This window comes from Budorcas taxicolor, chromosome 19, assembly GCF_023091745.1.
Source record: "Budorcas taxicolor isolate Tak-1 chromosome 19, Takin1.1, whole genome shotgun sequence".
Taxonomy (NCBI): Eukaryota; Metazoa; Chordata; class Mammalia; order Artiodactyla; family Bovidae; genus Budorcas; species Budorcas taxicolor.
In genome coordinates this window covers 7,809,146-7,831,658 of record NC_068928.1, presented here as the reverse complement: position 1 = coordinate 7,831,658, position 22,513 = coordinate 7,809,146, and the positions used below count along the sequence as shown (strand labels likewise).

The 22,513-nt window shown below is 54.5% G+C and overlaps 2 protein-coding genes across 2 annotated transcripts in view; one reads left to right on the top strand and one right to left on the bottom strand.

Annotated features, from left to right (window-relative positions):
- AKAP1 (A-kinase anchoring protein 1) overlaps positions 1-21,120 on the bottom strand; it is a 31,383-nt gene extending 10,263 nt beyond the window's left edge. The window contains exons 1-2 of the mRNA XM_052658760.1: positions 21,060-21,120; positions 652-2,215 (exon numbers count right to left, since the gene is read on the bottom strand). Of these exons, the coding sequence (XP_052514720.1) occupies positions 652-2,191 (1,540 nt within the window). The 5' untranslated portion in view covers positions 2,192-2,215; positions 21,060-21,120. The remainder of the gene's footprint in view (positions 1-651; positions 2,216-21,059) is intronic.
- On the top strand, positions 12,178-21,411 carry LOC128064767 (translation initiation factor IF-2-like). The gene is made up of 3 exons (XM_052657701.1): positions 12,178-12,332; positions 20,371-20,587; positions 20,638-21,411. Exons 1-3 carry the CDS (start codon positions 12,178-12,180, stop codon positions 21,409-21,411), a joined length of 1,146 nt encoding a protein of 381 aa, XP_052513661.1.
- Positions 21,412-22,513: the final 1,102 nt, after the last annotated feature.

The window sequence follows — 22,513 nt, the reverse complement described above, 5'->3', positions numbered from 1 at the left end:
GGTCTTAACTGTCTACGCTGGGGTCAGCACTCGAAAAACCCATTGGACACTTCATTACCAAAGTGCCCCTTTCCCAGGGGTGGAACTGCAGCTGCACAGAAAGGAAATGGCTGAGGTTCTCTGCGAAGGAATAGGTGACAGCAACAGGCAGGAAGGCGTGAGCCTCCCGCAAGCATTCGAGGCTGTGGCCATCTCTGGGCACTAACCCCGAAAGAGCTTCTGGAGAAGGAAAGCAGGTAAAGACATGGGAACAAGCACATTATTAAAAGGAAATAATCCACTGAAAAAGCTCACCCATTCTTGGTACTCAACGGGATTAAAGCTGAAGGGGCCTCTCCGTCTTTAAAAAAGCTATTAGGAAGTTAGTGCGTAAAGACAGATCAGTATACTTGAGTTGGGTGACCCCAACTTTGAGCTGGTTCCTTCGGAAGGGCTGGGAAGGGTCCCTGGCTGCGGAACCAAGTTACAGCTCCCGTGGCTTTGGGGTTCAGGGCAGCACTCGCTTCTCAGTTGCCCACCAGCTCTCCACTGTACCCCGATTTCTGCAAGCCGCTGGGACACAGTGTGGAAGAGCACCGTGGCTACAGAAGCAGCAGAGGCCGACCAGCACCTTTCCCAGCTGAATGAGGGGGACACCCCAGGCCCGCCTACCTCCCGAATGGTCTGCTTCCGCGTCCACAGTCCATCCGTCCTCGGTCCCCAAGTCCGACAGCTCCCCCTTCAGCACCCCATTGCTGACGGGCACAGTACTTTCAGGCAGCGGTGGGGTGGCGGCCTCGCCCCTGGGGCTGGGGGCAGTCTCCGGACAACAGTCTTCAAGCCCCGAGGTGCTGGCAGAATCTGAGTGCTGCCCGGAGGCGACAGCACTGTCCCCTCCGGGGACAGCCTGGCCGCCGTCAGACATGCAGGGGACACGGGTGGCCTCTTCCCCGGGGCCGCCTGCCTTGTCCAGCAACTCGCGGAGGGGGGCGGCCGGCGGAGGGCAGGGGGCCAGGGAGATGTGGTGTGCAGAGTTCTTTGGCTTCCTGTCCTTGGTGGGGCTGGACAGAGGGCTGCTCAGGCAGCTCACGTAGGTCTTTGGTGCTGGCAGGCCCCCTGCCGGAGGCTCTGCGGAGGGGACGGCCGCGTCCCCCCGACTCACAGCTGCCTCCGCCTCAGCCAGGGTGGGCTCCGAGGCCTCCAGGCCCAGGGGGGTTTTCTGGCTGGCGGGGGCACAGCTCTCCTCCTTCGGCCCCCGGGGCTGGGCGGCTGAGGCCTGATAGGCGCGGCCCGCGACCCTGCCCGTGGCGGTGGCCAGCGCCTCCTCGGTGGCCCCCAGGATCACTTTGGAGATGATCTGGAAGGCAGCCTGCTCTATCTTCTCGCTTCTGTCCCAGGTCTCCTCCCCGCCCTGCTCCTGGGGAAAGGCTCCATCCCAGGCTCGGCCCGCCTGGCCCCTCGGCGCCAGCGTCTCCTCGGGCACCGGCTCCGCCACAGCCTCATCCAGCGGGCAGCCCGGGCCCTTCTCTCCCGCTCTGGCCGCCCGGCCACTCTGTAACTCTAACTCGGGGGCTGGCTCCCAGGCTGCCGGCCCTTCCTCCAGCACGTTCTCTCCCAGCACCGCGTCCCCGGTGCCTTCGGCGCCCCCTGTCTCCCGGGCCTTCTCTCCGATGCATGGTTTTTCCACGGGGGCTGCAGGCTGGCCCTGGAGGCCCCGTCCCCCCGGCCGGCCCAGCACGGCCTCTCGCTTACACACCTCGACTGCCTCGTGGGGGAACGGAAGGCCCTTGGGAGCTGGCAGGGGACACTCCAGAGGGACAGCCTTGGCTTCGTCGCCCGCAAGGGCGAGCTCCACCTCCTTGCGCGCTCCCGGGCGGAGTCTCGTGTCCACGGGGCTGGGAAGGCTGCCCGAGGACTCGGACCTCCGGCATGCCGGGTGTGCCCGCAACAGGGCCGGCGGCTCCGGCGAGGGCCTGCCGCTGCCGCACAGCTCCCTCTCGGGCGGCGGGCTGGCTACTCCAGGCCGCGCGTCTTCTGCTGCGAGCGCCTCCTGGGCCGCAGGGCCGGCCCGCAGCGCCACCGCACCGGCCTCCGCTGCTCTGTCGTGGCTGTCGAGGGGCTCTTTTTTACGGGACAAAAACCACCACCAGCCGAGGAGCGCCAGCACTCCAGGCAGGGCCAGGGGGAAGAGTGAGCGGAACTGGATCGTCATCCTGGAGGCGTGCAGCAGTTACACCTGTGGGGAGAGGAGAGCAAGGGGGAGCCGTGAGAGATGGCGAGGGCTCCTGATGGGGCTCCGCCCAGGGAGGCCAGCTGTGCCCCCGGCCCACGGAAGGCGCGGCCTTCCCTCTGGGCGCACCCCGGCCTGTGACCCACGCGGGGGTGGTGGTGGAGGCGCTGCCCCCGGCCTGCTGCCCGCTCATCCAGGCACACTCCCCTGAAACACACTGAGCCAGCTCCTGAAACCAAATCCTTTCCTGCATCACTTCTTGATGCCCAATTCTCCCTAGGTTCGCCCCCACCCCAAGGGACTAGCTGTGTTTAGTGTTTTCATTCTCTAAACTCCCAGAACACTTCTATTCAGGTGGTATTGGAGCACTTTTAAATACCCATGGAAATCCATGTGGACACGTCCCTGGCAAGCATCCCCCAAATCACCAGCCAAGGAAACAGTAGTTACGCCACAATTAAGTCAGAACAAAGGACGAGTGGGATTTTTCAAGGGATGGGGGGTGCCCCAAGGCGAGGGACCAGCCCCACACACAGGGCTGTGGAAATCAAGTCGTTTGAGAGTCAAGCTGTTCCAAGGGCTCAATGCGGCGCCTGCACCCACTGCAGAGGCTGCGCTTTGTTCTGCAGTCAACAGAGAACCAGCTTTGGTTTGCAAAGAACACACACTCCCAAACTGTGCTTCTAGCTTATTACAGGAGCATGTTAAATGAAAGGAAGCTGAATACCTAGTCTGAGAAAGAGGAATAGGAGCCCAGAAGAAGGCAGTAGACCAGAGACAGGAAAAAAAACTCAGCTTTCTCCACCTGTAAGATGGGGACACGCTCTGTAAGGAATAGCTGGTATAAGATCAGTTGCGACATACATGAAATGCTGGTAAAGTAGGGTTAGCTCTCATGAGAGGTACGTGACTAATGTATTCTACAATACACACTTGCATGCATTGCCTCCCTACCAGCAAAATTTATTTTGTCTGCAAAAATGACAAGAATCCTTAAAACGAAAAATCCTCCACTGTTATGGTGAATTATTCCTTAATGTGGTTTGTGCTTTGTTGTGGATATAAGTGAATGCTTTAACAATTCTTTGTTAAATTTGGACTAGTTTAATTGGGGCTTCCCCTGAGAGAGATGGGAATACCAGACCACCTGACCTGCCTCTTGAGAAACCGGTATGCAGGTCAGTAAGCAACAGTTAGAACTGGACATGGAACAACAGACTGGTTCCAAATAGGAAAAGGAGTACGTCAAGGCTGTATACTGTCACCCTGGTTATTTAACTTCTATGCAGAGTACATCATGAGAAACGCTGGGCTGGAAGAAACACAAGCTGGAATCAAAATTGCCAGGAGAAATATCAATAACCTCAGATATGCAGATGACACCACCCTTATGGCAGAAAGTGAAGAGGAACCAAAGAGCCTCTTGATGAAAGTGAAAGTGGAGAGCGAAAAAGTTGGCTTAAAGCTCAACATTCAGAAATCGAAGATCATGGCATCCAGTCCCATCACTTCATGGGAAATAGATGGGGAAACAGTGGAAACAGTGTCAGACTTCATTTTGGGGGGCTCCAAAATCACTGCAGATGGTGACTGCAGCCATGAAATTAAAAGACGCTTACTCCTTGGAAGAAAAGTTATGACCAACCTAGATAGCCTATTCAAAAGCAGAGACATTACTTTGCTGACTAATGTCCGTCTAGTCAAGGCTGTGTTTTCTCCTGTGGTCATGTATGGATGTGAGAGTTGGACTGTGAAGAAGGCTGAGCGCCGAAGAATTGGTGCTTTTGAACTGTGGTGTTGGAGAAGACTCTTGAGAGTCCCTTGGACTGCAAGGAGATCCAACCAGTCCATTCTGAAGGAGATCAGCCCTGGGATTTCTTTGGAAGGAATGATGCTAAAGCTGAAACTCCAGTACTTTGGCCACCTCATGCAAAGAGTTGACTCATTGGAAAAGACTCTGATGCTGGGAGGGATTGAGGGCAGGAGAAGGGGACGACCAGGATGAGATGGCTGGATGGCATCACTGACTTGATGGATGTGAGTCTGAGTGAACTCCAGGAGTTGGTGATGGACAGGGAGGCCTGGCGTGCTGCGATTCATGGGGTCACAGTCGGACACGACTGAGCGACTGAACTGAACTGAACCGTGCCTCAGCAGTTAAGAATCCACCTGAAAAGCAGGAGACGTGGGCTCACAATCCTTGGGATAGGAAGATCGCCAACAGAAGGAAATGGCAACCCACTCCAGTATTCCTGTGTGGGAAATCCCAAGGACAAAGGAGCCTGGCAGGCTACAGTCCACAGGGTTACAAAGAGACAGACACAACTTAGTGACTAAACAACAACTAGTTGAATTTATTTACATCAGTGCACTCTGGAAATCCCAGAGCATGCTCTTGTTTCCTAGGTGGTTTTAATGTTCAGCCAAGGCAAAGAAAGTTCAACCACTGCAAAAACAGGCCTGGAAACTTTGCTTCTCGAAGTGTAGTCTATGGACCAGAAGCACTGAGCATCACCTGAGAACCTGCTGCCCACCCCGGCCCCACTGAATCACACGCTGCCATTTAACAGGACCACCAAGGACTCCCCCACACACGGCAGCCGGGGAAGGGCTCCAGGAAAGAGTGTTCTGCTCCGAAGTGAAGGGGCTGGGGACCGGCCACTTCCAGAAACTCCCGTGTCTGTAAAGAGAAGCCTTCTTGCTAACATTCAAAGATGAAGCAATGGAACTGGAAAACACAAAAGCAAAGCTAAGCAATGGCCGGGGCTCAGAAGACTGTATTAATCCCTTCAGGCAGAAAGCTTCAAAGATGCTACCTTGGAGCTTCAGCTTCAAACACAACCTCACCAGATGCTTTCCCCAGCATTGCTTAATCCTCAACTACCTGGTTTGGAATACATATTACCATCCTAAAGGTCAAAATACCTCAAGGGGCTGAACTGGGGTCTACTCCACATTAGATCCAGAACCCAAGGGTGTGTGCAAACAAGGCATCGTACAGAACAAGGAAAGAAGTTTGTACTTCTCTCAAAACTTAATGATCCTACCCTATGATGCCCAATTCCCACACCCAGAATCTTTCCTTAAAAAAAAAACACAGGCAGACGTCTGTATGTATTAAGAATGTTCACTGGGAACTCAGGGTTGTTGGGGGGGAAGGGTGGGAGGAAGGGATAGTTAGGGAGTTTGGGATCGACACATACACACTGCTCTATTTTAAATGGACAACCAACAAGGACCTACTGTATAGCACATGGAATTCTGCTCAATGCTATATGGCAGCCTGGATGGGAGGGGCATTTGGGCGAGAACGGATACATGTATATGAATGGTGGAGACTCTTCACAGGTGTTCAACTGAAACTACAACATTGCTTGTTAATCATCTATACTCCAATATAAAATAAAAGGTTATAAAAAAGAACGTTCACTGGGGTATCATTTGAAGCAATACTCAGAGGAATGACTGCTAAATATATTGCAGAACCTACGCATATACCAGTTTTGGAGAAGGAAGCTGATCTCATGTACTGACATGGGAAAATTGCCATGATACAGAAAACAAAATCTGCAGACCACTGTGCATTTGTGATTACGTTCACATAATCTCAAGGAAGACCTGGGGAAGATCCACATCAGGCCTCTTGGTTGTGGAAGGGGGGAGGTTTGTACATTGCTCTTGCATCCTGCAAATCTTCCCAGACTTGTCTATTTATTTATCCTTATCTGTAAGTAGAGACAGTCTTCTTTCTTTCAGCAAGAGAATTTTAAACTTCTTTAACAGAGATTCTCCAACTTGGCTCCCTGTTGGTAGCATTTGGGAAGCTTTAAAACCCCAAGGTGGCACCCAGATCAATTAAATCAGAATCTCAGGCTGAGACTTGGACGTCAGGTTTTGTTTTTTAATCAACCCAGGTGATTTCAATGTGCAGTCAAGTTGGGGAATCACTGTTCCCTAACAACCTGCGCACACCCCAAAAAAGTGAGAGATTAAGGAGAATTGCTTTGTGTTCAATGTCTTTCACATAAATTTTAAAAATGAAATTTAAGAAAGAAAACAGGTTTGGGGGGAAGTGGGTACTCAGGATAAGGCAGTCCGTCCCTGGCCTGTTATCAGATCAAGTCCCACCCAACAGATCGCATGCAACAAGAAGTGGGACTCTGGGGCTGGGGTATGAACCCAGGTTTTCTTCTCATCAGCAAATTCATATTCTACTTCTTCATTAATTTGGCAATCCCAAGTTCATAGCTGTGATTGCCATCGTATTCTAGCCATTCTCTACTCCTAGGCAGGAGATTAAATGGATTGGGACGGAGAGGAAGAAAAAGAATCCTATGTCTTAAAAAAAAAAAAAGAATCCTACGTCTTAACAACTCAGAGTGGGCAGTCTCCTCACTTTACATACCAGGGGCCCAACTTTTACAGTCTTGAAAATTAGGGTGTAAGTGGGGAGCTGCTATCCAAGATACAAACTGCTTCTCAAAACAGCTGGGAGAACCCACTCCCCACTCCCTTGGAACTAAAGCTGATGGCAGGGGTCTGCTCTCCCGCAGGCCCCGCCCCACTCCTGGATCAGATCTGTGCTACCATGAGGCAGAGGTCAGACACAGACCCCTGTCGAGCCTTCAGTCCTGCACCCTGGACACGCACACCACAACCTGCCCCGTGCCAGGCCTCCCCTGCCGCCTCCCCGTTCTGCTCCTTCCTAGCGCAGACTGGGGCCACGACAGGCGCCACGTGCCTGACACTCTGTCCTTCAGGGACACCACTGCCACCTGCCCACCTCACCCTCCAGCCCAGCTGGGTCCGCACACACTGCGGCCCAAGCTCCCAGCCAGAGTCACCACCTATAGCCCCACCCAGCCCAAGAGGCCACTCAGTTAATGACAGCTCAGGAAACACTTTCTACGTTGCCAAGCCGGACTCAGAGAAGGCGGGAAACGCTGCTCCCGTGAAGCAATGTCACCCGCCCCACAGGACCCGGGATGTCCCAGCGGAGCCCCAGTGCCCACCACTCACCCGGGCCCTCGAGCCGAGGAGCCACGGCTTCCATGTGAGCAGCAGCACCTGGCCCTGCACTGCCCCGTCCCCCGCAGGAACCGCTCCCGGCTCCTGAGTTCAGAGCGAGCAGACCCCCAGACGGGAGCGGGGCGCAGAGCAGCTAGGGCACTGGGACCAGGCCAGCAGCCCCTGGGCCAGCGGCCACTCCACCCAAAGGCGGCGCGCTCAGGAGGCGCGTGGGTCTCACCAAGGGCACGGCGGCCTGGGGGCACCTCACAGGGAGCCCCACTTCCCACCAGTCAAGAACTGTCCCTCACTTCCTTGGCTCTTCAGTCTGGAAGGGCCCTACCTGAGCTAATGTCACTTGGATGGACTTGTGAATCAGTGAGGTGCCGATTTTCCCTGCTTCACAAGGCCTGACAGGCCTGGACAGCTGGTGTAGGAAGCGCCAGCCTCTCCTGAACACTGGCCACCTGCACACGGACACACACACACACAGATACAGACACACTCCGCAGCCTCCGCCGGCCCACCCCTACCTTCCTTCTCTGGGCCCTGGCTCTGTGCATGTGTGACTTGCTGTTTTAACCTCAACCTTTGAGGATACGAGTGGCATTTAGCACCGTAGGTCTAGCGGCCTTCACACTCACTCACTGGGAAGGCAGGTTCCTCCCCTAGGGCCTCCTATCCGGGAGGCCAAGGACACTGCCTCCCCTTGGAAACAGCCTCGCAGAAGAATGCAGAAGGGACCTTAACATTGGTGGGGAGGACGGCCTGGCTATTTTGAATCTGGTGGAACTGAATAGCTGCCTGTTTATTTTTAGCAGGTCCATTTGCTAGGGAATAGATGCAGGCTGGCTGGCTTCCCAGTGGTCACACAGAGCCCAAGGCGGGCACGTGCCACAGCCCAAGACTGCAGCATTCACTTGGACTCCCCAGGATCTGCGGAGAAGGCAGTGGCACCCCACTCCAGTACTCCTGCCTGGACAAGCCTGTGGATGGAGGAGCCTGGTAGGCTGTGCTCCGTGGGGTCGCTAGGAGTTGGACACGACTGAGCGCCTTCACTTTCACTTTTTACTTTCATGCACTGGAGAAAGAAACGGCAAGCCACTCCAGTGTTCTTGCCTGGAGAATCCCAGGGAAGGCGGAGCCTGGTGGGTTGCTGTCTATGGCGTCGCACAGAGTCAGACACGACTGAAGCGACTTAGCAGCAGCAGCAGCAGCAGCCCTAGGATCTAAAGAGAGTTCTTCCTTCTCCCAGAGGCACCTGCAGCTTCTCACAAGAGCTTGCTGCTGCTGCTAAGTCGCTTCAGTGGTGTCCGACCCCGTGCGACCCCATAGCCGGCAGCCCACCAGCTCCTCTGTCCCTGGGATTCTCCAGGCAAGAATACTGGAGTGGGTTGTCATTTCCTTCTCCAATGCATGCATGCATGCTAAATCGCTTCAGTCGTGTCTGACTCTGTGTGACCCTATGGACAGCAGCCCACCAGACTCCTCCGTCCACAGGTTTCTGTAGGCAAGAATACTGGAGTGGGTTGCCATTTCCTTCTCCACAGAAGAGCTTACCCCTGGAGAAATACTGGTCTCACCCCCAAGCCTGATGACCAGTCCAGTCACTGCAGTCTAGAGCCTTCTGCTAAATAAGAAGGCAAATTTCCAGATTTATTAAACAAGAAAACAAGTGTTGGTCCCAGTAACTAAGTCAACTTGGCTGCGGTTATTGTTAGAAAAAGAGGGGCATGTGATTCACGATGGGGTGGGGCGGGGGAACTGATCGTAAACGCGAGCGCCGAGGGAACACCGAGAGGCACGTCCAGTGCGGGCTTGGGCCCGGACCCGCTCCTGGGCTCTGAATGGACTGTCGTACACTCTCCAAGTGGAAACCGGAGCGCTTCTTCCCTTATTCCAGCACGGCGTGTTGCGGCCCCGGGGTGCTCACCGACAGGGCCGTCAGACACCCCATCTCTAGAGTGCCCAGCACATCAGACCCTGCCTAAGGAGCGTCTCCTCTTAAGGGGCCCCTCCAGGGACAGGAAACAGCCACATGACCCAGCACTTGCTGCCGCCACCTTCGCAGAGCAGCAGGCTGCTGGCTGGGCCAACATCACCCCCACTGTCCCGCCCCCCTCACCAGCCTCCACCCCGGGGGAAGGTCACACACAGAGGTCTTTGTATAGGACTGCAGGGTGTCTCCGGATTTGTACAGGACGCACTTACCCAATTACTCACCAGGCTGAGGTTATGCACATGCATTTAAACCATGCAAATAAAAACTTCCTGTCACCAGAAGCTCACAATGCCGATGAAGACTCTGGGTGTCTCTCACACACAGAACTGCACCAAGCTGAGCCTACTTCAGAAGTAGCAAAGAGAACTCCCCCCAGGAGGCTGTCTCAAAGAAGGCCAGGATCTCCTTAGGTTGTAATGGGGCTAACAAGAGAAACAGCTTCTAAACCAACACACGCTGGGGGGTGAAGGGGGCAGCAGAGAGGGGAAGAAAGAGTCGGGAGCCAGAGCCGAAAAGCTGGTGGGGGAGGACACCTCTGTGGCCTCTGCTGGGAGGACAAGGAAGGCAGGAAGACGTTGTGGCAGCTGAGACTCAGCCAAAGCGCAGCAGGTGGCAAGACGCAAAGGCCTGGGCCACCCCCGAGGGGCAGTCGCAGGCTGGGACTGGAGGCCGCTTAGTCACAAGGGGCTCCTGAGCACTGCAAATGGGACCAGGGTGACAGAGGAACTGAACCTTAAATTTAATGTCAGCTTAAACCCAAACAGCCACGTGCAGCGAGTGGCGACCTAGCATCCCGAGCACAGACGCGGTGCCAGAGGGCGTCCTCAAGGGCCTGAAGGAGACACAAGGGCCAGCGCCTACCTTGCCGGGCAGAGTGGGATCCTGCCCCTGAGGGTGGGGGGTGATGGTGCGCTGGGCCGCGGACCCTCAGCAGCATGACTGAGGCCCCGCAATCAGAGTGCCGCGGCCATCCTCAGGCGGTTGGTCTCGCCCAGCCCGTGCTCACAGGGTTGTTACCTTCATCCTTAGGGGGCCTGGCTGGGCTGACTCGTGTCGGCACCCTAGAGATTCCACACTAGCTCACAGAGAGGCTGCCTCCACACCCTCCATTGTGATGGTCCAGCGCAGCAGCAGGCAGCCAGCGTGGCCAGCTCCACCACGCTGCCCACCTTGGCGGGACCCGCGGTCCCACAAGTCACAGGGCGCATCCCGGCTGCCCTCCAGGAGACTGGAGCCTTCTCCCAGTAATGTCTGGGTGAGAAGATCTGCTCAAGGAAGCCTTCTTCTGCTGAAGCAGAAACTTGGGATCTGGTACCAGAGCTCCAGTAAGAAGTCAGAAGCAAAACATCCCATCTGGACATGGTCTCAAATCAAGACCTCCTCCTCCTTCTCCAGCTCAATTCAAAATTAAACTTCCAGTTTGCAAAACTTCAGAAACCCATGCAAGGAACACCCCAAATCCCCCCACTCCTCTGACTAAATCCACAACCATCTAGCGTTTCTCAGCTTCAGGTGATAAAATCAGCATCTCCTACAAAAACCTTCCCACTGCATCCCTGAACAACGATGTCACACCCATCCTGCCCCTCATCCCTGGCTTCTGGCAACCTTCTTGCTTTACCAGTGAATTCTGACAGATCTCTGAGGACGGTGACAGATCAGGTGCCAGGGTAGTGCCCCCAGGCACGCGGAGCTCCCACCCATGACCGCAGAACGCAAGACTGCCCCAAGATATGCAGGTGCGCGTGGATAGCAAGCTCACCCGAAAGCCAGGAAGGACAGCACACGCCTGCAAGAGGGAGCAGAAAAGATGCTGAGGAGAGGCAACAGTCGCACAGAGGGCTAAGACACTGACTTCCCAAACGGCAGGCAGTGCGACAGGACCAACTCAGAAATGACCCAAACACATAAGGTAATTTCTACTCAACAAAAAATTCACTGGTGCCAACAAGGTACAAAGTTCAGCGGGGCACAGACATGAACCAGACAGAAACACGGCCCTCTTCCAAGCCTTTCGGTTTCTTCAGAGGAAAATCCCCCAGTGACCTCTTCCTCAGTTGGTCCGGTACTGCCACTGGCCAACTGACAAGTTCAGCTCGAGAGGTGGGGGGTGGATCTGGCCACCACATGTCCCAGACTTAACTGTCCCGGGGTAAGGGAAGCCCCGAGCATGAACAGCAGCACTGAGACAGTCGAGCAGGGCGGGGTGCCCGTTCAGCACGCAGACTTTCATGCCCGCCACTACCCGGTACCCAAATCTGGACCCCCTCTCATTTCAACTACTCCGAGTGTGAAGCCGGTCTTTTGCAGGCGTGGACGGATAGAAGGGATCTGAGGGCCTGGCTTTCTCTGCCGTCTTTCCACCAACCCTGCGCCTTCAGCCGCACAGCCCCAACTCCTGCCTTCAAAGGGGCTTGTCCTTGTGCTCAGAGCAGCTTGCTTCTGGATGGCTGCCCAACTTCACACGTGCCCTCACCAAGACAAGGGAGTAAAACCAGAAAGGAGGGGGAGGAAGCAACACAAGAGAAGGGGAGGAGGAGGTTTCAGGACGCAGGGGCCCGGGGATGCTGAGCACGCGGTGTGCATGAGAGCTTCCCACCAGCGGACTGCAGTGGCCAAGGCCCAGGGGAGAGCCAGAGGCTGGAGAGATTCAAAGAGCAGCAACCTACAGAAACACAGGAAATCAACTAGGGGAAGAGGAGGAAGGGAGACGACCAGAGAGGAAACTTGGAGAAGCAAGAACTCGGCAGCCACGGCAATATAAATACCACAACCCTGTAACGTGACCAAATGCTGAGCTGCCCCTCTACTGAGACGATGAGGGGGGGAAATGGGTAGGAATGGGCCAAGTCCATATCTTCCAGAGTAGAAAAACAAAACAGACAACACTTTTTAAAAGGAAGGAAGGGAAAAAAGAAAACAGTACACTGCTTAGAAACAGAGCCGGCCCTCCTTACCCATGGACGCAGAACCCGAGGACAGAGCCTACACGGCCGTGAACATGCGCGGGTTTGGATCTGCAGACGTCTGGACCCGACTCCCAGAAGACCCAGAGACTGCTGTGCAGAAGTACTCGGGAGGGAGGCCAGCCCCCTCCAGAAGGGGTCAGGACAGGTGGGCGAGCACGCTGGGCAAAGGGCTGTTCTTTCAAACCTCAGCAGAGTCAAGTCAAATCTTTCTACAAGTAACCCTATGATAAAAAATTAATACATTCCTAAGTATTAACTACAATGGATGTTCTATTACCATACAACTTTTACCTATGTGATTAATATGTATTAGCGCTAATCCATCTATGTACAAACTTATACTGCTTTATTTTCAAATACTAACTGATAGCAATCTCGCTTCAAGAAATCCCCAACTGCCCCGTGACACACAGCAACAATCAGAAAGAGAACATGCTTACTGAGGGCAAGCTAGCCTCAGGCAGCAGAACCCCTCAGAGCCAGCAGTTTAACAAAGATTAAATACCCACAGGGAGCCAGGTTCCACTGCAGATGGGGGAGCCCTCAGGAAGCAAAGATGGAGGGAGGGGTAGGGAGTCACATTTCAAGTGACAAGATAACACTGCAGAGATGTGGGAACGCGTGTAAGAAACCCACAGCCTCTCAACAAGTTCAGAGCGCCGAGGCCTGGGCATCCCCCGTGCAATGGATTAACCACACTCCTGTGCATCCTTACTATCACCCTGCTTATGAAACTTCTATGCAGAGCACATCATGAGAAACGCTGGGCTGGAAGAAGCACAAGCTGGAATCAAGATTGCCAGCAGAAATATCAATAACCTCAGATATGCAGATGATGCCACCCTTATGGCAGAAAGTGAAGAACTAAAGAGCCTCTTGATGAAACTGAAAGAGGAGAGTGAAAAAGTTGGCTTAAAGCTCAACATTCAGAAAACGAAGATCCTGGCATCTGGTCCCATCACTTCATGGGAAATAGATGGGGAAACAGGGGCTGACTTTGTTTTTTTTTGAACTCCAAAATCACTGCAGATGGTGACTGCAGCCACGAAATTAAAAGACGCTTACTCCCTGGAAGGAAAGTTACGACCAACCTAGACAGCATATTAAAAAGCAGACATGACTTTGCCAACAAAGGTCCATCTAGTCAAGGCTATGGTTTTTCCAGTGATCACATATGGATGTGAGAGTTGGACCGTGAAGAAAGCTGAGTGCTCAAGAATTGATGCTTTTGAACTGTGGTGATGGAGAAGACTCTTGAGAATCCTTGGACTGTAAGGAGATCCAACCAGTCCATCCTAAAGGAAATCAGTCTGAACATTCATTGCAACAACTGATGCTGAAGCTGAAACTGCAATACTTTGGCCATCTGATGCGAAGAGCTGACTCATTTGAAAAGACCCTGATGCTGAGAAAGATTGAGGGCAGGAGGAGAAGGGGACGACAGAGGATGAGACGGTTGGATGGCATCACCGACTCAATGGACATGGGTTTGGGTGGACTCAGGGAGTTGGTGATGGCCAGGGAGGCCTGGCGTGCTGCAGTCCATGGGGTCGCAAAGAGTCAGACACGACTGAGTGACTGAACTGAACTGCATCCTGAACGGAACCAGCTAGGAGCTGAGAAAAGTGTTGAGCAGTTTAAACGAGGAGCCTGGGCTGAGGCAAGCCGGATAAAGCCTACCCCGGAGAGGGGGAGCTTTAGCTCTAGACAGCATGGTCAGAGAAGGTCTCTGCAGAAGTGGCAGCAGCGTGACCGGCAAGGAGTAGCTCTGCCAAGACCTGAGAGGATGGGAAAGGAGGGGGAGAAGCCAGGCCAGAGTCCTGCGGCAGTCACAAGCCTGGCTGACTCAAGAGCCAGCCAGAAGCGGAGGGCAGGGCAGGACTGCGGGCCGCTGCCCGAGGAGCCCTTTCTGGCACCGCTGGGCAGACGCCGAGCTAAAGGCTAAGGTCCTGGGGGAACAGGCTCACCCAACTCCCTCCAGAGAGGGCGCCCCAAGAGCCACGGGACTGCAGAATCCATTCCAGGACAGAGCGCCTCTGTGGCTGGTAGCACAGCAGGGACGCGCAGGGTGTGACAAGAGGTTCCCTCAGCAAATTCATCTGCCAGGAAGCGCCGGGGGCACACCCCTCATTGCCCTTGGGGAACTGGAGCTAAGCTCTTACCCTCAGCCCTTCACACCTTCAAACGAATCTGTCAGAATAAGGGGGCCCAGACCCCCTCTGCAGAGGGGTGTTGGGGACAGAGGGCAGCGACGGACAGACAGACACAGGCACAGACAGACACACACATACACGCAGCCCCACAGAAGCCCTTGCCGCTTTTTTCAATCAGACTTTGCGAAAACAATCTTGCTCTCCAGCCAACATAAACCATAGGCAACAGAGGACCTTATATGGCCCGAAGCTTCCTTAATCAGAAACAGGGAGAGGGGCTGGAGCCGGCAGCTCCGAGTCAGAGGAGAGAAGGAACGAGGGAGGAGCAGGGTGAGGAAGGAGGGCGATGAGGGACAAAACGTATCCGTCAGCCCCCTTTTTCCTCTCTTTTGGGCCTCAGTGACTCCCCAGGAAGAACTCCCCGTGGACGGCATGAGTTTCCCTTCTCTCGTGGTTTTCTTTTGGCTTAAGCCAGAGGATGCCAGGTTCTTCCAGGCTGCGGTTCTTTAGTGGCCAGTCCTCAAGCTGGGTGACTTCCCATGGAAACAGAACCCAGGCACTGGGTCATCCTTCCCCAGGATGGCAGTCCTGACCTACAAGCGTCCGCTCGGAGGGCTGCCTCGGTCACATGTCTGCCTGCCCAGGAGTCGGGGCTGGGCCCCTGCCACAGGTCCCGATAGGAGCGGCAGCCCCGGGGACCTCAGGAGCGGCCCCCCCACCCCCACAGCCCCCCCCCCCGCCCCGGTCTCTAGGGGGCTTTCTTCTCCCTCCTCCCTGATTAAGAGGCGGCGGCTTTGGCGCTAGGACCTGCCCCACACACTGGAGCCGCATGCACTTGGCCCTCCTAAAGGAACTGCCTGCTAAAAATAGCACGACAGCACATGCCTGGCCAGGCGGCCGCACCAAAGCCAAAGGACAAAGCGAGGAGGCTATGCTCAGGCCCAGCCCATGCAGCTCTGGGCAGCCACTCCTTTCTCTTTGGAGAGACAGGAAGGGGGAGGTGAGTGGGGTGGAAATCCACAGGGTGGGGGATGGGGGTGGAAACCTGTCCTCCAAGCCAAGGCTGGAGGGAAGTGATGGGGGCGGCCTGGGGCAGAGGGCTGGGCGGCCTCCTCCAACAGGGACCAAGCTGCTCTGGGCTGCAGCCTGCTGAGGGCCAGGGGACCGTCCCGTGACCCTGTGCGAGGTCTGACAGACCACACTATTATTAGCCAAGGACTGAGTGGCTTCACGACGGCCTTTTCAGCCAGGTGACTGCACTAAGCCATAGAGTCTTCAGAGCAGTTTTCCAGGCCCTAAGGCAGGGCCACCTTGCTTAGGAGGCTGTCTCCTCTTAGTCACTGCCATTATTGTACAGCTTGAAGGCACTGGATGGTTGCATAATTCTGATGATAAAAACACTGGAAATACAAGGGCGTCAAAGATTCTTAACTCCCGTTTCCCATAAAATAACACTGAAAGAAATGAGATACAAATACCTCCCTCCTAGGGCTGAATGAGACTGGAATGATCTAACAGTCTGACTCAGTTTGTGGGATAAATAAATTTACATTTTAAAAGCCTGGTTTCACTTTCTGGATGAGGATGGAAGGGTAACGACAGGGCAGTTAATAAGAAAGCGTCTGAAAGGGTCTGACCCAGCCCAGCCCTGTATTCTGGAATCAGCTTCCTTTTCTCAGGGCCTTGGCTTCCACATACACAAAACTAGAAATTCTTAACTTCATAGGGATGAGAGAGAATAAAAAGGGAATAATGTGCAAAAACCCTTCTAAGTTATCAGGTATACAGCAGATGCTCAATAAATGCCTTATAAATCTTCTACTGTCAGGCTCCAAGAAGAGTTCACATTATATGCCAAAGGCCAGTCTAGCAGGGTTCAAACTAAGCACACCCAGGACTAGATGAGGGGCATATGGAAACAAACCCCACTCCCCAGAGCCAGACCCACACCAAGACTTGGGGATCCCCACTGGGAACCAACTCTCCCAAAGCCTTTGGTAAAGAGAGGCTTCCCACCGCTGAGACGGCTGCAGGGACAGAATGAAAATAACACTCGTCTGTAAGGTACGCGCAACCTGGCTTAGAAGGGCCCACGCTGGGACCCTGCAAAAGTCACCAGGCGACTGAAGGACCAAACAGCAGTCCTGCTGACAGGATGGCCAAGGCCAATGACACAGGCCTTGGAGGAGCAGCGAGGACCTTACGATGATGAAGAGTCTCTCAAGCCAAGATGGCTTTCCAAAGGCTTAGCGTCCCGCCCTTCGCTTCTCACTCCCATCGCCAGACCCCTTGCTACACGCCTCTCTCAAACTGTCTCATAATTGATCACTGCCCTCCAAACTGGCAGACCAGAACTGCTTCTGAACATGCCATGGAGAGAGATGATAAATAACTTGTCACCAAAGATGTTGGGTTTGCAGAATATAGAAGACTAAGGCCAAACATGTGATGCTTTACAAAACGAGACAATGACGCTTTTAGAGTTGGGCAAAGAACTAAAACCAGTGCTGTCCAACAGAACTTTCTGTGATGATGAAAACGTTCCTGACCTGCACTGTCCAGTACCGCAGCCCTGGGCCACATGAAGCTACGTGAGCATGTGAAATGTGGCTAATGTCACCAAGGAGCCAATTCTTAAATTTCCCTTAATGCTCTGAAAAGCTTAAATTTAACTAGCCACCCATAACTAGTAGCTATCTATAGGACAAGGCAGCTCTACACCCTCAGCCCTAAGGATGGATTCAGGAAAATAAAGATACAGTAAAAAATAAAACCATTTAATACAGTAGCACCTGAGAGCTAAGTGAACTTCAAATGCACTTAAAACAGTGGACTGACATTTTTTTAGTCTTTGGCTTGTACTATCCTGGCATCCCTGGCCCAAACATACCCCACCCTGCAGGCAACTCTGCCTCCCAGCAGCTATAAGGGGCAGGCTAACTCCAGGGCTCCCAGAAGGACAATCTGAACGCATTTTATGCTAACTTCATTTCCCCAGCTGCAGAAATGGAGACCTGCCCGAACTCCAGCCAGGTTTCAGCCTTGAAAGCTGTAGAGACCTCAACCTCCACTCCACCCTGCCACCCCCAATCAAGACTCCTGTTAGCTAAACCCTCAGGGATGAAACAAGCCCTCAGCACTGCTCAGCTTTACTTCCAGAACTTTCCTGGGGCCCTGTTCTGTTCCTAAGTGCATGGGCCTCAGTGAGGACCAGTTAAGCGGAGGCAGCCAACCTGTACCGCCAGATGGGGACGGCAAGTTTTAGCATCAACTTCTGCAAACTTATCAAACTGAGCTGTAGAAACATTCAGATGGCAAGAATTGAACAGAACAAAGACCACTTAGTAGAACCATACAGGAGAGAAAAAGGACATCTTGAAAGGTCCTTAAGACTAAAAGCAGTCCTCAGAATGCTGAACGGTAACACACACTCTTTTTACTGCAAGAATCTGCTTAGGAAGCAACAGACAGAAAAGGTGAAAACCCCATGGACTTGACGACCCCTTGTTCTCCTCACAAAAGCCCTCCAGAGGACCGAGTGTAAGTCCAAACCCAAATTTAGTCAGTTTCTCTATCCTTCAATTTGTATTTCTATTTGCCACTGAAACAATCCCGAAAGACCTCCAGCTTCACCCTCCTCAACTGTACTCAGAAATGTGAGGATTAAAGGATTAGGGAGGCACCTGCTTGTAACTCACCTCACAGAGTAACTATCAAGGAAAAGGCGTCCCCTAAATTTTAGCTTCTGTCTCCACAAGTGACTTCTCCAGCCCCTCTGTCCTACCCAAAGCACTGTGCTTCTTCTGCACTGCCCAAGTTTAAAATTAGGTACGAGGGCCAGCTGGTTTGCTCAGTGAGAATGCCACACACAATCGGTACTTGATGTTAATAATCAAAGGTGAAATCTGTGTGAGGCATTACACCAGAAAGGGATGTAGATGAAAAGACGTGCCCTAGGAATGAAGCTCTGGGATTAAAATATATCCCACACAGATTAGCAACTCAAATAGTATGAGACAATTTCAAGGGGCTAAGAGGCCCATAAGGACCAACCTCTTCCCCAGAGGAGAGAAACTCCCTAGATAGCAGAGTGAAGGCGTTAACTCACACCCAAACTTCCCCACCAGAGCACAACAGTCCACACTGCAGAGAAGACCCCTCATTCAAGACTCACAGGGAAGATCAGGAAGGAAGCACTTGGGGAGAATGGGCTGGAAAGCACCAGCTCACCAGGCACGTGGCTTGAGCCAGGAGGCTGGCGGGCAATGTGTAGGAAGCCAATTTTTCCTCCTTCCACCAAGTTTCCAGGTGAGAGGTTGGGGAATAGAGACCTTTTATTAATATTCAAGTCACTTAACAGATTCAAGAGAAACAAAGTCAGTCTCAGAGACTCTTTAGAAGGAGGGGAAAAAAAATTATGTGTGAGTACCCAACATGTGCCCTGGGTACATGTGCCGCGCCCCACAAATATTATCTCAATTTGTTTTGAGGATGAAAGAAGACTGAAAAGCTTAAAACTAGCCTACACCCACAAATGATGATTTTGACCTGGCCTGGGTTCAACGCCCAAGAATAATTTGCATTACTAGGTAGAATAAATTACTTTAAAATATTAACGCTGAGCAACCTTATAATGGAGACATATCTCCTTGGCACCTGAGCAGCCACTTTCAACAGACATCCTCACTGACACCATGCAGTGGCCAAGTACTTCCTAGAAACAGATAGTCAAGGAAGAACAGATAGTCAAACAAAGAGCCAGACAGCAGACCAGTCTCACTCACAGGCTGGGAGGGGGTCAGTTATCTGCAACTTCAGGGGGCCATCGCCTGAAAAGTCGTGTGACAACAGAGCCTATTTAATTCAGACAGGCACCAAGGCTTCAAAGATTTGCATACCTGTAGGATCCAGAGAACCTACTATAGCCCAAGGCCATTCTTCAACTAAACACACACCCAGGAGTTATCACCCAGAACCCATAAAGGAAGTTCAGAAGTTAAAGAGAAAAGGTTCAACACAAGTCAAAAAAAAGCTCCCCCAAGACTACTTCACTTGTCTCCAGTGCTAAGAATGTCTTAAATCATCAGCAGGTGAATCCCTTGAACTTCAAGAACAGAGGAATTTGACAGACGGGCACATCATGCTCCCCTCTCTGCACTTCAAAGATGCTCTGTACCTTTAAGAGCAAAGGGGATGGGCAGTGAGTGCCAAGAGCTCAAACTTCTAACTAGAATTTAAAAGAAAATTATTTGGGAAGGACTTAGTTTCAAGAATATGGCAGCAAGGTAAGGTTACTAGTTCCCAGAATTGACAGCTTTTTGTGAATGGGGTTTCTTGATCAATAATTTCGACAAAGGAGGTGGGGGTATTGGAGAGCAAACCAACCAACAGATATGACTGTACCGAGTATCCAGCAACCCAGATTAACCTACAGGAGATACATTTAAACACCAGACAGCCTGTACTTCCCCAGGGGAAAGACAGCTAGTTCAACCTCAGGGCTCTGCCCATACACCCGACACGGCTTGAGAGGCCTCCTCTGACACCTGGAGTTATGTACACCGGGCTGGTGTTAGCTGAGGACGAGGGGGCAAGAAGGCGCCCGCCAACCTCGTCATCTCCGCGGGAAAGGGGGACCGCGAAACGCGCGGTCTTCCCAGCCAGTCGACTGGGCACCCCCTGCCACCAACAGCTCCTGTCCTTCTCTGGGCCTCCTCCGCGCGTGGGAAATAGGAGCGAACGTACCCAAGGTGGCACAAAACAGGAGAGCTGGTGAAAGCTCGCCCCCGAGGCATCCAGACCAAAGCCTGCCCACGCACACTGGGACCTGTGACCCCGAAACCAGCGTACTCCCGCCGGGCCGAGCGGGGCGCGGGAGCCAGGCGCCCTGGGGCGCGAGGTCAGCGGGAGCCCGGGACGGCACGCCTCCGCCTCCCCGGACACCCTATAAAGGGGCTGGGAGAGGCTGTCCTCGCGAGAGGCACCAAGCCTTCGATACCGGGACCCTAAACCTTCCTCCTCCCGTAACAGGGTTCCAAGCACAGCCGATCTCCGAGCTCAGCCTCGCGGTCCCGCAGACCGAGGCCCCGTGCCCCGAGTTTGCCGCGTGCCGCTCCCAGGGGCTGGGCTGCCCGCTCGGGTGTGCCACCGCGGGGCCTCGGTGCGGCGAAACCCGGGGCACGACGGGGGAGCCCAGAAGTTGGGGGAGCTCTCTGAAGTGGCCAGCTCAGCTGCAACCCCGGAGGAGGCGGGGGAAGGGCGCCCGCGGGCCTTCGGACACTCCCGCGCCCTTGGGAGCACCTGGCCCTGCCCGCCGCCGCCGCCTCTCCCGGCGCAGGCCGGGCGCACGCCACCTGTGAAAGGGAAACGCGCGCGAGGCCGGGCGACCTTGGGTGGGACGCACGGGCGTCCGCGCCCCGGGAGGGCGAGAGCCGCAGCTCGCGGAAAGTTAAGCCGCGGCGCGGCGTTCGGAGCGCCGTGCCCGCGATTCCCGCCCCCCGGGGACGGGGACGCGCGCGGGGGGCCCGCGAGGCTGCCGAGGGCGGCCGCGGCGGTCACCGGAGGCGCGTCAGGAGGGGCCCGGCGGGGCGCGCGGGCGGCGGGAAGGAGAGGGCCTGCCTGACAGGCGGCGACGGCCCGGGCGCCGGAGCGCCGCCCCGACGGCGCCGCCCCCGGGGCCCCCGCAGGTGCTCCCCGTTCCACCGGCGGCCCCCACTCACCGCTCCTCGGCCCCCGTCAGGGCGCAGAGTCCTCGCGCCGCCGCCGCCGCCGCCCCCCGGCCCCCGGCCCCCGCCTCTACCGCGCGGCCCCTCAGCGCAGCGCCGCGGCCGCTCCCCCACGTGCGCGCCGCGCCGGGGGAACACAGACACGTTAAATACCGAGGACGCGCGGCGACGTGCCCGCGGCGCGACGCAGGCCCCGCCCCCCGCCCTCGTGCCCCGCCGCCGGCCCGCCGCCCCTGCGCGTGCGCGCCGCTCCCGGCCGCGCCAGAGGGGGCGCGGTCTAGAGCGCGCCGCCGCCGCCCGCCGCCCGCCGCCGCCGCCGGGCGCTGCCCGTGCTCTCGCGAGATGAGCGGTCGTCGCGGTGGGGCTCGGGAGACAGGCCGCGCTGGATGCTCTGGGACGCTGCTCGCGCGTTTCCGTCGGTGAAGCTCCGAGCTCTGCGCGCCTTCGCCCGCCTCGGCCGCGGGCGGTCTCCGGGGCTGGGGAGACCGTCTGCCTGCCTCGGGAGGCCCCTGGAACAGGCAGAGGGGCCGCTGATGGGCAGCGCTTCCCTCGCCTTCACTTAAATAGATGTATTGTGTGATTCATCGTGGCATTGTACGTGATTTGGTGATATTTAATAATTGCACGGTAATTGCATAATGGGAGTGCCTGTCACAACTCAAATGTCACTCTTGCCCCTTTTCACAATTTCGTGATGTCGAAGTGACACACTTTGCTCTAAAGACGGTTGGGATTTGGAATAATTATTGCCAAGAGGAAACTTAGGAAAATAAATTGCTCCCCCCCAACCCCCCCCCCCCCCCCCCCGCCCCGTACAGGTGGACAGGGTCGGGTTCCCGCTGGCCAGGGAGGTGGGGACAGGAAGTGAAAAAAGATCATGTTAAGAACTATTACTTATGAACATGCTTAATCCTCCCTAGTTTTCAAATGCAGATTTAAATGATGAGATAACGTTTGCCTATTGAGTTGTAAGTCTAAATTCATATATATATGTAAATATGAATCCCAATTGTATGATGTTATTAGGGACAAGAGAGAAACAATTAGGAAAGAAGTAATAAGAAGAGACCTATTTTAATTTCTGTGGTTCAGAAAGGCCTGAGGTGAAATTTAAACTGAAACCTGCCTGATGAGAAGGAGCGCATCTAGCAAATTGGATTTAAGAGTTGGATTGGGAAGTATTCCTGCAGAGGCAGCTACATTGCCTGTGTGGCAGGAAACAGTGTCTGACGAGCTAGATTGGTGTGAATGGACTGCAGTGAGGTGGGGATAGTGCTGGAAAAGTTTGGAGGACTCTCAAGGGAAGGGTCTTTTTGGGGGGTGAGGGAACTGGGTCGGTTTATAAACCATAGTAAAGCTTTGATTTTGTTTTACTCTGTTCAGCTCCCGGGCATGCTTCTATTCCACCCCAGTGCCTTTGCACTAGTTGTTCCCTCCCACTGGAATAT